Source organism: Jaculus jaculus, chromosome 14 (genome assembly GCF_020740685.1).
Source record: "Jaculus jaculus isolate mJacJac1 chromosome 14, mJacJac1.mat.Y.cur, whole genome shotgun sequence".
Lineage (NCBI taxonomy): Eukaryota > Metazoa > Chordata > Mammalia > Rodentia > Dipodidae > Jaculus > Jaculus jaculus.
Genome location: NC_059115.1, coordinates 17,481,351 through 17,500,379, shown reverse-complemented (window position 1 = coordinate 17,500,379; position 19,029 = coordinate 17,481,351). Strand labels below are relative to the sequence as shown.

General features: G+C 38.2%; 1 protein-coding gene across 1 annotated transcript; it reads right to left on the bottom strand.

Annotated features, from left to right (window-relative positions):
• Nucleotides 1–1,652: 1,652 nt before the first annotated feature.
• LOC101600412 (vomeronasal type-1 receptor 4-like) lies at nucleotides 1,653–3,838 on the bottom strand. Its single transcript, XM_004671533.3, has 2 exons — nucleotides 3,776–3,838; nucleotides 1,653–2,648 (listed from the first exon to the last, which is right to left on the bottom strand). The coding sequence occupies exons 1-2, from the start codon at nucleotides 3,836–3,838 to the stop codon at nucleotides 1,653–1,655; spliced, it is 1,059 nt and encodes a 352-aa protein (XP_004671590.3).
• Between the last annotated feature and the right edge of the window lie 15,191 nt (nucleotides 3,839–19,029).

Below are 19,029 nucleotides of genomic sequence, written 5' to 3'. Positions count from 1 at the left end.
TCCATACCTGGACCCAGGGAAAATGTCAGAACCATATCCAAAAATGAGTCTGTTCTCTGATATCAAGGTCCCACCAATAGTGGGCTACAAGAGGGCCTATACCTATTAAATTCTCTGTAAAATAATAATGGACGGCCTGGAGAGATGGCTTAGTGGTTAAGCGCTTGCCTGTGAAGCCTAAGGACCCCGGTTCGAGGCTCGGTTCCCCAGGTCCCACGTTAGCCAGATGCACAAGGGGGCGCACGCGTCTGGAGTTCCTTTGCAGAGGCTGGAAGCCCTGGCACACCCATTCTCTCTCGCTCTCTCTCGCTCCCTCTATCTGTCTTTCTCTCTGTATCTGTCGTTCTCAAATAAATAAATAATAATTTTTAAAAAATTAAAAAAAAATGGGCATCCTTGCAGCTTGCACTGGCCTCACTCTCTGTTGGAGAACTTGCTTCTCTTCTTCAGATGGACATAGAACCTAAGGAGACAATCAGCCTATTGTACCCCATCTGGGCACCAGCTGAAACCATAGAGTTAGTGGAGTAAAGAACAAGAGCTGCTTTCCCAGTGAGCCTGGTACCAGCACAAGAGTGAAGGAGGCAGACACAGAGAACACTCAATTCCTACCAAATCAGAGATTCAGAGACACAGAGAGTGCCAAGACCTCCTGTCACTGAAATAGACCTAAAATGAACCCAACATGGCTCAGGAAAATTCGTGGAAGAGGGGGTGGAAAGACTGTTAGAGCCATAAATCGGGTCATTATGCACAGAGACATTCCCTCTCCCCCATAACTGATGGAAACTGCCACAGCGCAAGACCCACAATCCCCAAAGGAGATGACAGGGGAAAGGCCAACAATGGTAGCTGTATACACACTAGATACATAACTAATAAAAATAAATAAAAACAATAAGCCCACTGAGGAGGGAACACAGTGCAATAGGTGCTGAAGAGGGGGGATACAAGAGTACTACCTGGTAATAATATGAACAATATGTAAGTCAGGTGTGGTAGTGCACGCCTTTAATCCCAGCACTCGGGAGGCAGAGGTAGGAGGATCGCCATGAGTTCGAGGCCACCCTGAGACTCCATAGTGAATTTCAGGTCGGCCTGGGCTAGAGTGAGACCCTACCTCAAAAAAACAAAAAAAAAGTGATATGTTTATACAATAAAGTTCACAATTATTAAAAATTAATGGAATCATAATTTGTTATGATCAACATACATAGTGTACATATAATGGATACATGAAAATCAGTAAGTTGCAAAAAGTCATAAAAGTAACCCACATAAAAAATATTTTATTGAGCTAGTAAGTGAAAGTAGCAAGAAAATATAAGACCAAATTTATCACAAGTTAAAGCAATTTCATTATAATTAGCATTATTTTGGTCTAAAATTTAAATCCGTTCACTTTTTTCCTCATACTTTGTACAATATACTTGTTAAATACCACGTTCCAGAGATGTTGATGAAGCATAATGCACAAAACTTAAGTGAAAATATTCTCTCATGTTCATATGCAGAAACACAGATATGTATATAGTCATAATGCATAAGTTATTTGAATATACTACCTTTCTCAAGTGATATGACTGTTATCATTGTGCTTCCAATTCTGTGAGTGTGACTGAATAAACAAGAATCATGTAAAGGCTTTCAACTTACATTTTGTAACCATGTTTGGAAGATTTTCTATTTAGTGAACAGGGAAAGCAGACACTGGAAACACTGGGGTACTGGCTCATGATCAAAAAGGGACTCAGAGTTGGAAAGCACCCAGATATTATTGCAGCCATATTCCGTAGTAACAAGCTGGGATTGTTCATCAACTCCAGGGAAAGCCGGACAATACAGGAGATTGTATAAAAACAGACAAAGGTGCTGGTAAGAAGAAGGATATATTTGGTAGCCCTGGATTCAAGAGGGGGCCTGGGAGAGAGTTCAGTCATGTGGAATTGTTGCATTTTCTGCTTATGCCTGTGCAAGATGAAAACCATAAAGCTGCTGGCGCACAGTGAGAGCCCCACACACGTGACTTCAGGAAATGGAAGAAATACTGCATGCAGTGTTTGACCAGTTCTGTCCAGACAAAAGGAACAGTATCCAAAATCATGTAGAATTGTCATGTTGCTATAGCTGAATTGTCCAGTCATGTACATAAGAATATTAGTGCCCATCAATATGTACAGGATCCAGTTCAGGTATATGCAGGAGCCAAGGTACTTAGAAGCTTGGGCTTTAACCACTGCCCATGTGGAGCTCCTGGGGCTGATGCTGATGGCCATGAGGACAGTCAGGAAGCAGGTGCTACAAATGCATGCACCTCTGCCCATTTTGTGAAGATAGAAAAGTAGTTTGCATTCCAAATCACTGAGGAAACCTTTCAAACCAAAAGCTGTCATTGTCTGAGGTACTCCTTTACACAGAAGAGTCAAGAAGTTGGCTATCATCAAATAGTTGTGTAACAAATCTGTGAAGTTTAACTTGTACCTCATGAAATATAGCAACAAATAGTGGTAGAGGAGAAAAGAATTGCCCAGAAGTCCAGCTGTGGTCTGGGATAAAAAGATCAACCCTACAACCACATCTTCATCAGTCATCCTGGCATTTCCTGTTTTCTGAACCCAAGCATCCTGCATGGGAAGACAAGGCATGGACTGAATTGATGGTGTCAACTACCATTCTCCATCCATAGTAGGCCCAGTGGAAATGTTGGCTTCTTTGTATTACTAGATATTGTAAGGTGTCTATGAGAGTTTTAAAGCATGCACTATGTACAAAGGTCTATCAAGACATCAAGTCTGATAACTTTTGCATTTTTACAATCTCTGAGGCAAGCACTTTGATGGAAAATGAAGTTTCAAAATGGGTTGAATGTCAACTACTATAGGGAATATTAGTTCCCTAACTATTATTTAGTTAGACTCTTCAAACAATCCAGTAGTATATTGCATTTTTTTGCTTATAAACTTTTATCATATTTTATAACAATGGTGTTTTAAACTTTCTAACTTAAAGTTTTATAACTTTCCAACAAATTGATGTGCAATTTGCTGGGCGTGATGGTGCATGCCTTTAATCCCAGCACTGGGGAGGCAGAGGTAGGAGGATTGCCATGAGTTCAAGGCTACCCTGAGACTAGTGAATTCCAGGTCAGCCTGAGCTAGAGTGAAACCCTACCTTGGAAAGAAAAGTTGTGTGCAATTAAAGTATTAATTCATAGGTTAATGAAAATTATGACTGATATGTAGATATCTTAATAAACATTGGTTCACTCAAGGTAATCAATATAAGGCCATAAGAGCCAGCCTCATAAGACCTGTATGCAATAATGCAATATTGTCTTGATACCAGGATGGAGACAGAAGCTTTGACTGGGTTTTCTTCCTTCCCTTCCCTTCCTTCCTTCCTTCTTCCTTTCCTTTCTTTTCTTTTCTTTTCTTTTTGGTGGTGGTGGTGTTTTTCTGAGGTAGGGTCTCACTCTAGCCCAGGGTGACCTGCATTTTACTATGTAGTGTCAGGTTGGTCCTAAACTCATGGCTATCCTACATCTGCCTCCCAAGTGCTAGGAATAAAGGTGTATATCACCATGCCTGGCCTTGACTAGGTTTTGTGTGAGAAGCAAAAGTACAAAGCTTTCTATCACGTTAGTAGTCAGTGATCATATATAATGCACCCAACTTTGAAAAGTAAACACCTACATGTGTTAAAGTTGTCTAGGATTATAACAAAATTATCTTTAAATTCAGACCACATGCCTATCTCCTTATAAATACCTGAATACAGTGAAAGTAGTAATGGTGAAAAAGAGCTTAGATTTGTCAATTATAGCACAGACATTCAACATTACTGTACAAGAAATAAAAACTTAATTGGAAATAGAAGAAAGTTTATTTGTAAAAGACTATTGCTTATAATAGTTTCATGTATATAATTAAACTTAATGACTACCACAATGATTCCTCATATACTTACTCTATATGTCTAGATGTTCCATGGTCAAATGTCTATATACACAGATGGTTTAATAATTAAAAGTTAGAATATTTCATGGTTGCAAAAGATGGCACAGTGGATTAAATACTTACTGTATAAATGTGTACCTGAATTTATATCCACAAACCTCACCAAGAAAAATAAAATAAAATAATACAGTAAAGTAAAAAGCTCAAAATTGGGGTAAGGTTCTGTAAACCCTGCATACTAATAGCAAGGTGGGAATCAGAGAGAGGAGTATTTTCCACAAGCTCCCAAATGAGGTGGAAGGTAAGATCAACCCAAAAGTTGTCCTGTAGCACCTACACACAACGTGTGGTACACACACACACACACACACACACACACACACTTGAAATAAATGAATAAAAATTTAAAAGAGGGGCTGGAGGTATGGCTTAGTGGTTAAGGTTCTTGCTTACAAAGGCAAAGGACCCAGGTTCAATTTTCCTAGGACACGTAAGCTCGATGTACAACATGACACATGTGTCTGGAGTTCATTTGCAGTGGCTGGAGGCCCTGGTTTGACCATTCTCTCCTTATCTTTTTCTATCCTTTCCTGCAAATTTCTGTCAAATAAATAAAAATAAAATATCTAAAAATTTAAAATCAATTTTTAACAAGTTAAAACAAGTCATAATCCAGGCAGTTGATACCAGAAAAACATTTTAAATGACAGCTTTTCTTTAATTATGCTTTTCCTAGCTTACAGATAAAAGTCCATGATACCCAACACACTTTGTGTATTTTCAGAAGACATATAAATGTTGTCTACATTAATTGTGACTTGCACAAAGAATCAGAAGAAATACTTTCTACAGGTACATATGTCATGGTACCTACTCTTAGAAATGTACTCTACTCTTCACTGCAATTATGAAGCAATCATAGGCACTCTTCCAAAACTGCTGTAAAGTCACACATGACACCTACAAAGATAGACCGAATAGCAGATTGTTATTGTTGCTGGTATCATTGCAGCAGGAATTTAACTTTGACCCCTGTTTTGTTTTTGCAAAATTATTTTTAAGTATTTAGCAAGGGAAACCGGTAAATGTGCTACATGATAACTGATGATACATGTAACTTTTATAGTAATCATAGTCTAACTCATTTACATAACAAGTACTGTCTCAAGATGATTCTATGTTTATGTGTATGAAGAATACTAAAAATATGCAACTATAGTTTGTGGGTAAACTACAGCACTTTTATCCATGTTTTTTGTTCTATATTAAATGTCCTACGATTATGCTTCTTAACACTGAACCTTTGCACAGAGAAGATGACCCTGTAGTTAAAGGCACTTTCTCTGTAAGCATAACAACCTGAATTCAACCCCAGCACCCACGTATAGTGGGATGCAAAGTAGTATATATGTAATTACAACATCATTATGGAAGTGTGTGGTACAGCCTGGAGAATCTCAAAGTTCACAGGCCAGTTAGATTATCCTTACAAGTAGTAAAAAGGAAAGAGAGAGAAATCCTGTCTCAAGCAAGGTGAAAAAAGAAGACTGACAAGCATGTGCACACACACACACACACACACACACAAATCATGGTACATACACACTAGTGCATAGCACACTATACAAACACAGAGAGGGAGAGAGAAAAAAAACTGAAGCATGTATTCTCTCAGAATTACATTACATGAGCTCTCTAAATGTCATTTTTGTTTATCACAGAAGATAGCAATCACTTTCAAAGAGTACTGTACTAAAGAAGGGAAATCACAGGCAGTATTATATTTGCAACCCCTGATCCTTTACAGCCAGAGTCTATGGCACAGGGATTTCCGTCTCCTACTCCATGGCTGTGTTATTCATGCAGGTTCAAGCCAAAGTCCCTTTTGTGATATGATCACTTACCTAGACTCTGCACACAGGTTTTACCTTTGGATTCTGCCTCTCACACAGCAATTAGAGACACTCACTGCATTATTTCTAATAGTCAGGTTGATGGTCTCATTGCCATGGACTCCATCACCAGGATATGTAGTGAGTGGAGGGAGTTGATGTCTGAGATAAGGGTCTGTGACTCCATGACCTCATCTCCCTTCAGACTACAATTATCATTTCACCTGTAATATCAATGAGCATGCAGCCTTAGAGAGCCAAGTACTTTTCTTGTTTTGTTTATTTTCCCCCAGATGATACTGCTCAGAAGACAATTATAAGTTTCTTGCTAGAATTTCTTAGGAGAATATTACAAACTTTGAGGAAGCTTTCCCTATCTTAGTGGCAAGTAGGATTTCATGGAAAGAAGCTCAGGAACACTAATATTTCACATAGGAAAGACTGGCTGTGATCTATGTGTTTCACTTTGGGTAAAGTGTCATTACAACAGAACCCAGTTAGTGCATGATCAATTTAGTTATTACAAGTAAAAAATGAAATAAATGCCTGGGAATGATCTCTATTTACATATTGTAAATTACTTTCAGGTGTTGACAACTCAATGCCTCTGTCAAAGCTGGGATGACAAGTTGATTTGTGGGATAAAGAGGCAAGGAGCCCAGGGCTTCAAAGACTTGGTGAATCTGTCCTGAGCCCATGAGTAGTGTGAATATTTCCAATTTATGACATCAAAATAAGAGAGACTCATGGACAGAACTGATTTGGGGGCGGGAATTATGCTCATTGTATATTGTTTATATGTATGGAGGTTGTCAATAAAAAGTATTTTTAAGGGAAAGTGAACTTAGCAGCATTCATCTCTCTCTGAACCTGGAGTAGGATGCAATGTGACCTGTTGCATCATGGTCCAGTTTTGAATCCTCCCCTTCCACCATAATGAACAGTATATTTTTGAAGTGCCAGCTAAATAAAACCTTTCTTCCATTTAAAAAAATAATAAGTGTTGATCCCCTAAATGGTTAAGTAAAGCTGTTCCCAGAATACCTATGAATAACAATTTTAATTTGCATTTCCCTAACGGTTAGGGATGTTGAACATTTTCTTAAGTGTATGTTAGCCATTTGCATTTCTTCCTCTGAGAATGCCCTAGTCAGTTCTCTGCCCCACTTTGGAGTGTGTTATTTGATTTTTTTTATTGTTTAGTTTCTTGAGTTCTTTGTAGATTCTAGATATTAGGTTTCTGTCAGTGGTATAACTGGCAAAGATTTTCTCCCATTCAGTGGATAATCTATTGGCTTTGCTATGATGTGTTTGTGCAAAAGCTTTTCAGTTTCATGAGATCCCATTGGTTGAGTGCTTCTTTAATTTCCTGGCTACTGGGATTTTGTTCAGGAAGTCTTTTCCCAGTCGTATGTTGTGGAGAGTGCCTCCTATATTTTCTTCCAATAGTTGAAGAGTTTCAGGTCTTATATTGAGGTCTTTAATCCCCTTGGACTTTATTTTTGTGTGTGACAAAATGAGTGGGTCTAATTTAATTTTTCTACATATGGTCATCCAATTTGTCCAATACCATTTGTTGAAGATGCTGTCTTTTCTCCAGCCTACATTAGTGGCACCTTTGTCAAAGATCAGGCAGCTTGACTTCTGGTTAAGATGGCAACGTAGGTACCACGCAAAAGCAGCCTAGGGGGGACAAAAGACCAAAAAAACTCAGCAAAATACAAACTTTTACTAAAAAGTGAGGTGTATAGGAAATTGAAGCAGCAGCGGAGAAGTAGAAGAGATCCAAAGCATCCAGAGCCTGCACAGGCCGGCAAAAGCGGCTCCAGCAGCTCTGCCAACCGCCGCGGTGGCGGCGCACCAGAAAGCCGCCAGGCTCAGCTCCAGCCGCAGGAAAAGCCAGGTGCGGGAGCTTCCCCTCACACCGGTGCTCTCTATAACTCAGGAAACGCAAAGGGAAAGCGGCAGTGAGCAATGGAGGAGCAGACCATGAGGTGGAAGAACATGCGGAGCAGCGAGAGAACCAGAGCAGCTGTGGCTCCCACCCCTATCCCACTGCCTGAGCCCAACTCCGGCGAACGGAGCAGAGGTCCCGGGACCTGGCCACGCCAACTTGAGCTGACAGTGGGACCCAAGCAGGAGCAGAGTTTGGCAGCAACATCAGTGGCTCCGGCACCAGTAACAGCGGCCCCAGCAGCAGCAGACCTAGGAGCGGCAGCAGCGGCAGATCTAGCAGCAGCAGCTTCAGTGGGAGCAGTGGCAGTGGACACAGCAGCAGCAGCAGCTTCAGCAGCAGTGGTGGCTCCAGCAGTGGCAGCTACAGCAGCAGCAGAGGCAGCAGCAGCGGTGGGTCTAGCAGCAGCACCTTCAGCAGCAGTGGCGGAAGCTTGAGCAGCAGCAGCTGCAGCAGCAGAATCTGCAGGGCCACACTTGCCAGGCTCAGTTTGCACCACAGGAAAAGCCAGTGCTCAGCTCCAGAAATCAGAACAGCAGCCCGACGACCCAGGCAGCAACTTGACTGAGACCAAAATCATCCAAGGTAACTGGGATTGCACCAGGGAAGGGTCTCACTTGGTCACAAGCTGACTGGGATCCCTCAACAGACCAGAAATCTTAACCTCTTTGTTGATAGAGGATCTGGTCGTTAACTACTCTTGCATACATACTTGGGGCTGTTTTTGATTGAATGTGTACAGTGTTTAGTTAAATTTTAGAATCTACCAGTATTTTATTCCACTCAGCATGCTTGAATACTCCTATAGCAGGGAAACTCAACCCCTAATAATATTTTTGTAGATACTCTGAGAGTCTTAAGAGCCACACCAAACACCTTAAGCTCCTACCCTGAAAATATATTACATCAAATCAATTGATACAGCTAATAATACCCAGCTAGCTAGAAAATCCAAGCATTAACTTAATCCAAGATGCAAAAATATATACATTATAACACAAGAAACACTAAAAAGCAAGATGATATAAATCCACCTAAAAGTATTAATGCATCAGAAATGACCTCCAGTGAGAACGAGTTAGAGGAAATGCCTGAGAAAGAGTTCAAAAGAATGATTGTAAATATGTTCAAAAAGGTCAAAGAACAAATCAAAAGAATCAAAGAAGAAATCAAAGAGGAAATCAAAGGAATCAAAGAAGATGCAGGACACCAATTTAATGAAATAAAGAAGGAAATACAAGACATAAATAAGGAAATAGAAATAATAAAGAAAAACCAGTCAGAATTACTAGCAATGAAGAACACAGTTAATGAACTAAAAAACTCTGTAGAAAATCTCACCAGTACAATGGATGAAGGAGAGGACAGAATATCTAAGGTAGAAGACCAGGTGGCAGATCTAATACAGGCCAACAAAGAGAAAGACAAACTTATAGAAAAGTATGAGTGGGAATTTCAAGATATTCAAGACACTATGAAAAGATCAAACATAAGCATTCAGGGCATAGTAGAAGGAGAAGAATTCCACTCCAAAGGCATAGTAGGCATCTTCAAAAAAATCATAGAAGAAAATTTCCCCCAAATTGGGAAAGAGGTGCCAATACAGATACAGGAAGCCTTTAGAACCACAGCCAGACAAAACCTGGAAAGAACCTCACCTGGCCATATTATAATCAAACTTCCAAACACACACACCAAAGAAAAAATATTGAAAGCACTTAGAGAGAAAAATCAAGTTACCTACAAAAGTAAGCCCATCAGGATTACAGCAGATTATTCAACACAAACTTTTAAAGCCAGAAGGGCTTGGGGTGATATATTCCAAGTTCTGAAAGATAACAACTGTCAACCAAGGTTACTTTATCCTGCAAAGTTATCAATTCAAATAGATGGAGAAATAAGGATATTCCATGACAAAAGCAGGTTAAAGGAGTATTTGAAGAAAAACCAGCTCTACAGAAAATACTTGATAGAATCCTCCATGCTGAAGAAAAGGAAAAGCACTCATATAAGGAACCTAGAAAAAACAAGCAATACACAAATACTAGTTAATACAAGCGAGCACAGGTAGAACCGGAACCACCAAAAAAAAAAAATGGTAAACATAAATACACACCTTTCAATAATATCGCTTAATATCAATGGCCTCAATCCCCAACAAAAAGACATAGGTTTGCAGACTGGGTTAAAAAGCAGGATCCTACAATTTGTTGTCTCCAAGAAACTCACCTTTCTACAAAGGATAGACATTACCTTAGGGTGAAAGGTTGGAAGGTGGTGTTTCAAGCAAATGGGCCTAGAAAACAAGCAGGGGTTGCTATCCTAATATAGGACAGGGTAGACTTTAGTCCAACGTTAGTCAAGAAAGATAAGGAAGGTCACTTTATATTGATTAAGGGCACACTGCAACAGGAGGGCATTACAATCCTAAACATATATGCACCTAACAAGGGGGCTCCCAAATTCGTCAAACAAACACTATTAGAACTAAGGTCACAGATAACACCAAACACAGTGGTGGTGGGTGACTTTAACACCCCACTCTCATCAATTGACAGATCATCCCAGGAAAAAATAAACAGAGAGGCAACTGGACTAAATGAGGTCATAGAAGGAATGGACTTAACAGATATATACAGGACATTTCATCCAAAGGCTGCAGAATATACATTCTTTTCAGCAGCACATGGAACATTCTATAAAATAGACCATATATTAGGATACAAAGCAAATCTTAACAAATTCAGGAAAATTGAAATAATTCCTTGCATTCTATCTGACCACAATGGAATTAAACTATAAATCAGTAGCAAGAAAGGCTATAGAGCATACAGAAAATCATGGAAACTAAACAATACACTACTAAATGATGAATGGGTCAATGAAGAAATCAAAAAGGAAATCAAAAACTTTATAGAGTCAAACAATAATGAGAACACAACATACCAAAATCTCTGGGACACAATAAAGGCAGTTCTAAGAGGTAAATTTATAGCCTTAAGTGCCTATATTAGGAAATTAGAAAGGTTGCAAGTAAAAGACCTAATGCTTCACCTTAAAGCCTTGGAAAAAGAAGAACAAAGCAAAACCAAAAATCAGTAGACGGGAAGAAATAATAAAGATTAGGGCAGAAATTAATGAAATAGAAACAAAAAGAACAATCCAAATAATTAATGAAACAAAGAGTTGGTTCTTTGAAAGGATAAACAAGATTGATAAACCCTTAGCAAATCTGACCAAAAGAAAGAGAGAAGAGACACAAATTAATAAAATCAGAGATAAAAAAGTAACATCACAACAGATTCCAGAGAAATTCAAAAAATCATAGGGACATACTATAAAAGCATATACTGCACAAAGTATGAAAATCTGAAAGAAATGGATGATTTCCTTGATCTATATGACCTACCTAAATTAAATCAAGATGAGATTAATCACTTAAATAGACCTATAACAAACATGGAGATCTGAGCAGTTATCAATAATCTCCCAACTATAAAAAGCCCAGGCCCAGATGGATTCACTGCTGAATTTCACCAGACTTTTAAGGAACAGCTAACACCATTGCTTCTTAAGCTTTTCCAGGAAATAGAAAAAGAAGGAATTCTACCAAACTCCTTCTATGAGGCCATCATCACCCTGATACCAAAACCAGGCAAAGATAGAACAAAAAAAGAAAATTACAGACCAATCTCCCTCATGAACATAGATGGAAAAATTCTCAACAAAATATTGGCAAACAGAATACAAGAGTATTTCAAAAAGATCATTCAGTCTGACCAAGTAGGCTTTATCCCAGACATGCAGGGATGGTTCAACATACGCAAATCTATAAATGTAATACATTACATAAACGGGTTGAAGGACAAAAATCACATGATCATCTCATTAGACGTAGAGAAAGCATTTGACAAAATCCAACATCCCTTCATGATAAAATTCCCACAGAGACTGAGAATAGAAGGAACATATCTCAATATAATAAAGGCTATTTATGACAAGCCTACAGCCAACATATTACTAAATGGGGAAAAACTGGAAGCTTTTCCACTAAAATCAGGAACAAGGCAAGGGTGTCCACTGTCCCCACTTTTATTTACTATAGTCTTGGAAGTCTTAGACATAGCAATAAGGCAAGAGACACACATAAAAGGGATACAAATTGGAAAGGAAGAAATCAAGTTATCATTATTTGCAGATGACATGATTCTATACATAAAGGACCCTAAAGACTCTACTAGCAAGCTGTTAGAGCTGATCAAAACCTACAGCAATGTAGCAGGATACAAAATAAATACACAGAAATCAGTAGCCTGCATATATGCTAACAACAAACTCACAGAGGATTTAATCAGAGAATCACTCCCATTCACAATTGCATAAAAAAAAAATAAAGTACCTTAGAATAAACCTAACCAAGGAAGTAAAGAATCTCTACAATGAGAACTTTAAACACTCATGCGAGAAATTGCAGAAGACACTAGAAAGTGGAGAAACATCCCTTGTTCCTGGATTGGAAGAATCAATATTGTGAAAATGGCAATCTTACCTAAAGCAATCTACACATTTAATGCAATCCCTATCAAAATTCCAAAGGCATTCTTCATGGAAATAGAAAAAACAATCCAAAAATTCATTTGGAATCACAAAAAACCTCAAATATCTAAAATAATACTGAGCAACACAAATGAGGCTGGTGGTATCACCATACCTGATTTTAGCCTATACTACAGAGCCATAGTAACAAAAACAGCATGGTACTGGCACAAAAACAGACCTGTAGATCAGTGGAACCGAATAGAGGACCCAGATGTAAGTCCAGGTAGCTATAGCCACCTGATCAATGATAAAAATGCCAAAAATACTCATTGGAGAAGAGACAACCTCTTCAGCAAATGGTGTTGGGAAAACTGGATATATATCTGCAGAAGGATGAAAATAGATTCTTCTCTCTCGCCATGCACAAGAATTAAGTCCAAATGGATTAAAGACCTTAACACCAGACCTGAAACTCTGAACCTGCTAGAGGAAAAAGTAGGGGAAACCCTTGGCAAAGACTTTCTGAATACAACCCCAATTACTCAGGCAATAAAACCACAGATTAATCACTGGGATCTCATGAAATTACAAGGATTTTCCACTGCAAAGGACACAGTGAAAAAAAGCAAAGAGGCAACCTACAGAATGGGAAAAAATCTTCCCCAGCTATAGATCTGATAGAGGATTAATATCTAGGATATACAAAGAACTCAAAAAGTTAAATAATAAGGAATCAAACAAGCCAATCAAAAAATGGGCTATTGAGCTAGATAGAGCATTCTCAAAGGAAGAAATACAAATGGCATATAAGCATCTAAAACATGTTCTACGACACTAGTCATCAGGGAAATGCAGATTAAAACTACATTGAGATTCCATCTCACTCCTATCAGACTGGCCACCATCATGAAAACAAATGATCATAAATGTTGGCGGGGATGTGGAAAAAGAGGAACCCTTCTACACTGCTGGTGGGAATGCAATCTGGTCCAGCCATTGTGGAAAACAGTGTGGAGGTTCCTAAAACAGCTAAAGATTGATCTACCATATGACCCAGCTATAGCACTCTTAGGCATATATCCAAAGGACTCATCTCATTTCCTTAGAAGTACATGCTCAACCATGTTTATTGCTGCTCAATTCATAATAGCTGGGAAATGGAACCAACCTAGATGTCCCTCAACTGGTGAGTGGATAATGAAGATGTGGCACATTTATACAATGGAGTTCTACTCAGCGGTAAAGAAAAATGAAGTTATGGAATTTGCAGAAAAATGGATGGACCTGGAAAGGATTATACTAAGTGAGGTAACTCAGGCCCAGAAAGCCAAGCACCACATGTTCTCTCTCATATGTGGATCCTAGCTACAGATGATTGGGCTTCTGCGTGAGAATGAAAATACTTAGTAGCAGAGGCCAGTAAGTTAAAAGGAGACATAAAGGGAAGAGAAAGGAAGGGAGGAGGATACTTAATAGGTTGATATTGTATATATGTAATTACAATGATTGTAATGGGGAGGTAATATGATGGAGAATGGAATTTCAAATGGGAAAGTGTGGGGGTGAGGAGGGAGGGAATTACCATGGGATATATTTTATAATCATGGAAAATGTTAACAAAAATTAAAAAATAAAAATAAATAAATAAATAAATAAATAAATAAAAGATCAGGCAGCTCTAGTGACTTGAACTAAGGTCTGGGTCTCCAATTCTATCCCATTGGTCTTTGTTTCTGTTTTTATTCCAGTGCCATGCTCTTTTTTTCACTATGGCTTTGTGGTAAAGCTTTAGATTGTGTATGGTGGTACCACCAGAGGGGTTTGTTTGTTTGTTTGTTTGTGTTTCCCTGAGGATATTTTTGGATATCCGAGGTCTTCTGCCATTCCATATTAATTTTTACATCATTTTTTAAACTCTGTGAAGAATGATGCTTTGTATTTTATTAATATTGGATTAAATCTGTACATTTCTTTTGGTAGAGTTGCTATTTTCAAATATTAATTCTACCTATCTAGGAGGATGGGAGGTTTTTTCATCTTCTCAAGTCCTCCTCAATTTCTTTATTGACTTTTTTATGTTTTCATTATATATGCCTTTCACATCTGTGGTGGTATTACAAAGTATTTATTTTTTGATGCTATTGAAAATGGGACAATCTCACTGATTTCTTTCTCTGTACATTAGTCCTTTGCATACAGAAAAGTTACTGATTTTTTGTGCATTGGTTTTGTTTCCTTCCACTTTGATGAAGGAATTTATCACCTTTATAAATTTTTAAATGGAGACTTTCAAGTCACTTATATATAGGATGTCATCTGTAAATAGGGATAACCTGACTTCTTCCTTGCCAATTTGAACCTGTTTTATTTCTTTTTCTTACTAGTGTGTGCTAGTATTTCTAGTACTATGTTGAAAAGCAGTGGTGAGAGTGGGCACCCCTGTCTTGTTGCAGATCTCAGTAGGAATTCCTTGAGTTTTTCCCTATTAAGTATTATTTGGGTTTTAAATGCTTTTTATATAACCTTTATTGTGTTGAGATATAAACCCTTCATGCCTATTCTTTCCAGTGTTTTGATCATGAAGTAGTGTTGTATTTTTTCATAAGTCTTCTCTGCATCAATTGAGATGACCATGTGGTTCTTATGATTCAGTTTAATTATATGATGTATTATGTTGACTGAGTTCCATGCATTAAACCATCCCTGCATCTCTGAGATGAAGCCTACTTGATCAAGGTGGATAATGCTTTTGATGTGTTATAGAATTCAGTTTGCAAAGATTTTGTCCAGGATTTTTGCATGTAAGTTCATTAGGGATATAGGCATATAGTTTTCTTTCCTTGTTGCATTTCAGTCTGGTTTTAGTATTAGGGTGATGCTAGCTTGATAAAGAGAGTCAGAGATGATTCCCTGTCATAGATTATAAGAAACACTTTGAGGGAAATTGGTTTTAGTTCTTCAGTGAAGGTTTGATAGAATTCAGCTGAGAAGCCATCTGGTCCTGGCCTTTTCTTTTTGGTGAGGTTTTTGATTACCTTTTCAATCTCCATGGATGTGATAGGTTTGTTTAGATTAACCTGCTCTGAGTTTAGTTTTGGCAGGTGGTATGTGTCTAGGAATTTATCCATTTGTTCCAGACTATACAAGTAGAGGTTTTGAAAGTATGTCCTGATGAGTCTTTCCAATCTATTGATGTCTGTTTTGATCTCTCCTTTTTCATTTCTAATTTTGTTAATTTGTGCCCTCTCTCTCTCTCTCTCTCTCTCTCTCTCTCTCTTTCTGCTTGATCCAATTGGATAGAGGCTTGTCAAGAACTAGCTCTTGGGCTGGAGAGATGGCTTAGCGGTTAAGCGCTTGCCTGTGAAGCCTAAGGACCCCGGTTCGAGGCTCTGTTCCCCAGGTCCCATGTTAGCCAGATGCACAAGGGGGCGCACGCGTCTGGAGTTCGTTTGCAGAGGCTGGAAGCCCTGGCATGCCCATTCTCTCTCTCTCCCTCTATCTGTCTTTCTCTCTCTGTCTGTCACTCTCAAATAAAAAAAAAATTAAAAAAAAATATTTAAAAGAACTAGCTCTTTGTTCATTTATTTTAAAAATTCTATTCTTAGTTTCCAATTCATTATTTGATTTAATTTTGATTATTTCTCTCCATCTGGCGCTCTTCAGGTGGGATTCTTCTTGCTTTTCCAGTGCCTGTAGGTGAACCATTAATTTATTTGGCATCTCTCTGTCTTTGTAATGAAGGCATTTAGTGCTATGAATTTTCCCCTTAGGACTGCCTTCATTGGTTCCATAAGTTTTGATAGATTGTGTTTTCATCATCATTCAATTCTAAGAAGTTTACAATTTCTCTTTTGTTTTCTACCACAACTCATTCATTGTTTAAAAGTGTGTTGTTTAGTCTCCAGGAACAAGAGGGGTTCTTCATGTATCTCTTGTTAATTTCTAGTTTTAAAGCATTTTGATCTGACATAATGCAGGAAGTTACTTCAATTTTCCTGACTTTATGGAGGTACACTTTATGGGCTAATATATGACCAATTTTGAAGAAAGTTCCATGGGCTGCTGAGAAGAATGTGTATTCTGTAGAGCTAGGGTAGACGGTTCCATAGATGACTGTTGGGACTATTTGATCTATGATGTTGTTGAGCTCCAACATTTCCCTGTTGATGCTCTGCTTGAATTATCTGTCTATAGATGATAGTGGATTGCTGAAGTCTCCAACTATTATGGTGTTGGTGTTTTTTCCTTTTTGTTGTCAAGTAGATTTTGTTTTATAAACTGTGGTGCACCTGTGTTTGGCACATACATATTTATGATTGTGATGTACTCGTGTTGGATCATTGCCTTGATGAGTAATAAGTGGCCTTATTTGTCCTTTTTGATTACTTTTGGTTTGAAGTCCATTTTATCAGATATTAATATAGCAAACCCACTTGGTTTTTATCTCCATTTTCTTGGGATATAATTTTCCATCTATTCACCCTGAAGAGGTGTCTATCTTTAGTGGTGAGGTTGGTTTCTTGAAGACAGCACATACAAGGGTCCAGTTTTTTGATCTATCCTGATAACTTTTGTATTTTTATGGGTGAGCTATGCCCATTAATATTAAAGGTTATTACTGTGAGGTTTAGATTAATCTTTGCCAGTATGAGGTGTTTTATGGGGTTTGGTGCTTTCTTGTGTGTTGTACTATAGAGAGCCTGGTCTACTTTTGGTTATTGTGATCTTCTTCTTGTTGGATCTTGAGATTGGTTGTTTGACTGTTCTGTGTGGAGTATTCCCTCAAGTATTCTCTGTAGTTTTTCCTTGTGTTCATGTAACCATAGAGTATACTTTTTATGGAAAGTTTTGCTTTCACCATTTGTTATGAGGGATACTTTTGCTGGGTAGAGTAACTTGCATTGGAAGCCATAGTTCTTTAGACTTTGATGGGTTCCATTTCAGGTCCTTCTGGTTTTCAGGGTTTCCATTGAGAAATCTGATATAATTCTGATGAGATTGCCTTTGTGTGTTCTGAATTGTTTTTCTCTTGCTACATTTAACACTCAGTCTTCATTTTCATTGTTAAGGGTTTTAACTATGATGTGCCTTGGAGAGTTTCTTCTTTGGTCTTGTCTGTTTGATGTTCTGTAGGCTTCTTTTACCTGGATGGGCCTATATTTTGAGAGATTCAGAAAAAAAATTAATTATGTTGAATATGTTCTTTCTGCCGCTGGCCTGGATTTCTTCTCCTTCTGGTATACCCATCATCCAAATGTTTAGGTTTTTTAGGGTATATGACAGTTTCCTCATATTCTATTCACCTGATTTTTTGAACTTAGCAAAATTTTTTGTCTCCCAATCAATTTCTTCTGTGTTGTCTTCCAGGTTAGAAGTTCTGTCTTTCACATGAGTAACTATGTTACTGGGGGGTTCTAGAGAGATTTTGATAAGTTCTATTTGATTTTTGTTTTCCGTTGTGTTATTTTGCATCATGTCCATCTCTTTTTTGAGGTATGATTTCAGTTTGAGGTCTGACTTTCTTGATGCTTCATGAAATTCATTCTTATATTTTATCAAGTCTTCATTAAGCTTAATCAGTTATTGAAATCTTCTATTTCTTGACTTACCTTCATTTCATTTATATCTCTATTGAGGGTTCTAACATTTTTTTCAATCAAGTTAAGCTATCAAAAGCTGAATGCTCTAACAGATAATTGTGTTCAATTTCACTGATATGATTGTTGGTTCTTTGATGGTTTGCTTCCAGTTCAGTGATTCTTTTGATCAGGGTCTCATTGGTTGTTGTGTTTTCATTTGGGGATTGAATTTCTGCTGATTTCTCTATGATTTCACTGGAGATTTCCATTGCAGGACTAGGCATCCTTGGTGGAGATCTGTTTTCTGACTTTCATTTGCTTTTTTGCATTGTGGTCTACCCATTTTAGGAAGACTATTTTGTTGAGGAGGAAGCAAGTTTTTGCCTTTGACCCCTGTGTTATTTGACTAAAGTGAACAGGGTTGTTGGTACCCAGTGGCAAGTCAGGATATCGAAACAAAAAGCCTGATTCCACAATCCACAGAGGGACCAGGCCGCCACCCTAAGCAAGGCACAATGGGATCTATGGGGATCAGGAAACTAGGAGGAGTGGGGTAACAGGGATCTTGTCTGCTCACTCCATGCCCACCTGCACACTGGCACAGGGTACACAGACCTGAGAACTGAGAGGAGCCAGGAAACAGGGATCTGGCCTACTCACTCTGTACTGAGCCCACTAGCAACTGGGACTAGGGAATTCCTTCCTCTTTTCTTGTATGGAACTTGTCTTTCTCTTCTAGTCCTTATTTAAAACAATTTTTATAAAGTATATTTTCACACAAACATCAACAGAAATTATCACTGAAATGTATACAAATAAGTCAGCTTGTGTTCATGTGGGAGATTCTGTGATTTTTACTCTGAATTAATATCATATTGTCCTGTTTATGTGTATGTATTCTGATTTCTTTTAATTGTGTGTGTGTGTGTGTGTGTTTGCACATATGCACAAATCTGAAAACTTGTGACAAGGTAGTAGTGTTGGAGTGTTGGTCCACTTCCTTTAGCATGTTTGAGACTAGCTCTTAATTATTGTTTTGCCCCTCAACCTTACCTAAGTACTTGAGAATTTCCTGTCTCCACCTTCCATAGCAAGGGCATGTTATGGAC

Excerpts from the sequence above, each read along its gene's own strand:
- LOC101600412 (XM_004671533.3), bottom strand. The coding sequence starts at position 3,838 with ATGTTGAATGTCTGTGCTATAATTGACAAATCTAAGCTCTTTTTCACC. Across the intron at positions 2,649-3,775 it reads TCACCATTACTACTTTCACT|TCCATGCCTTGTCTTCCCAT; the intron begins GTATTCAGGTAT and ends CCATCAATTCAG.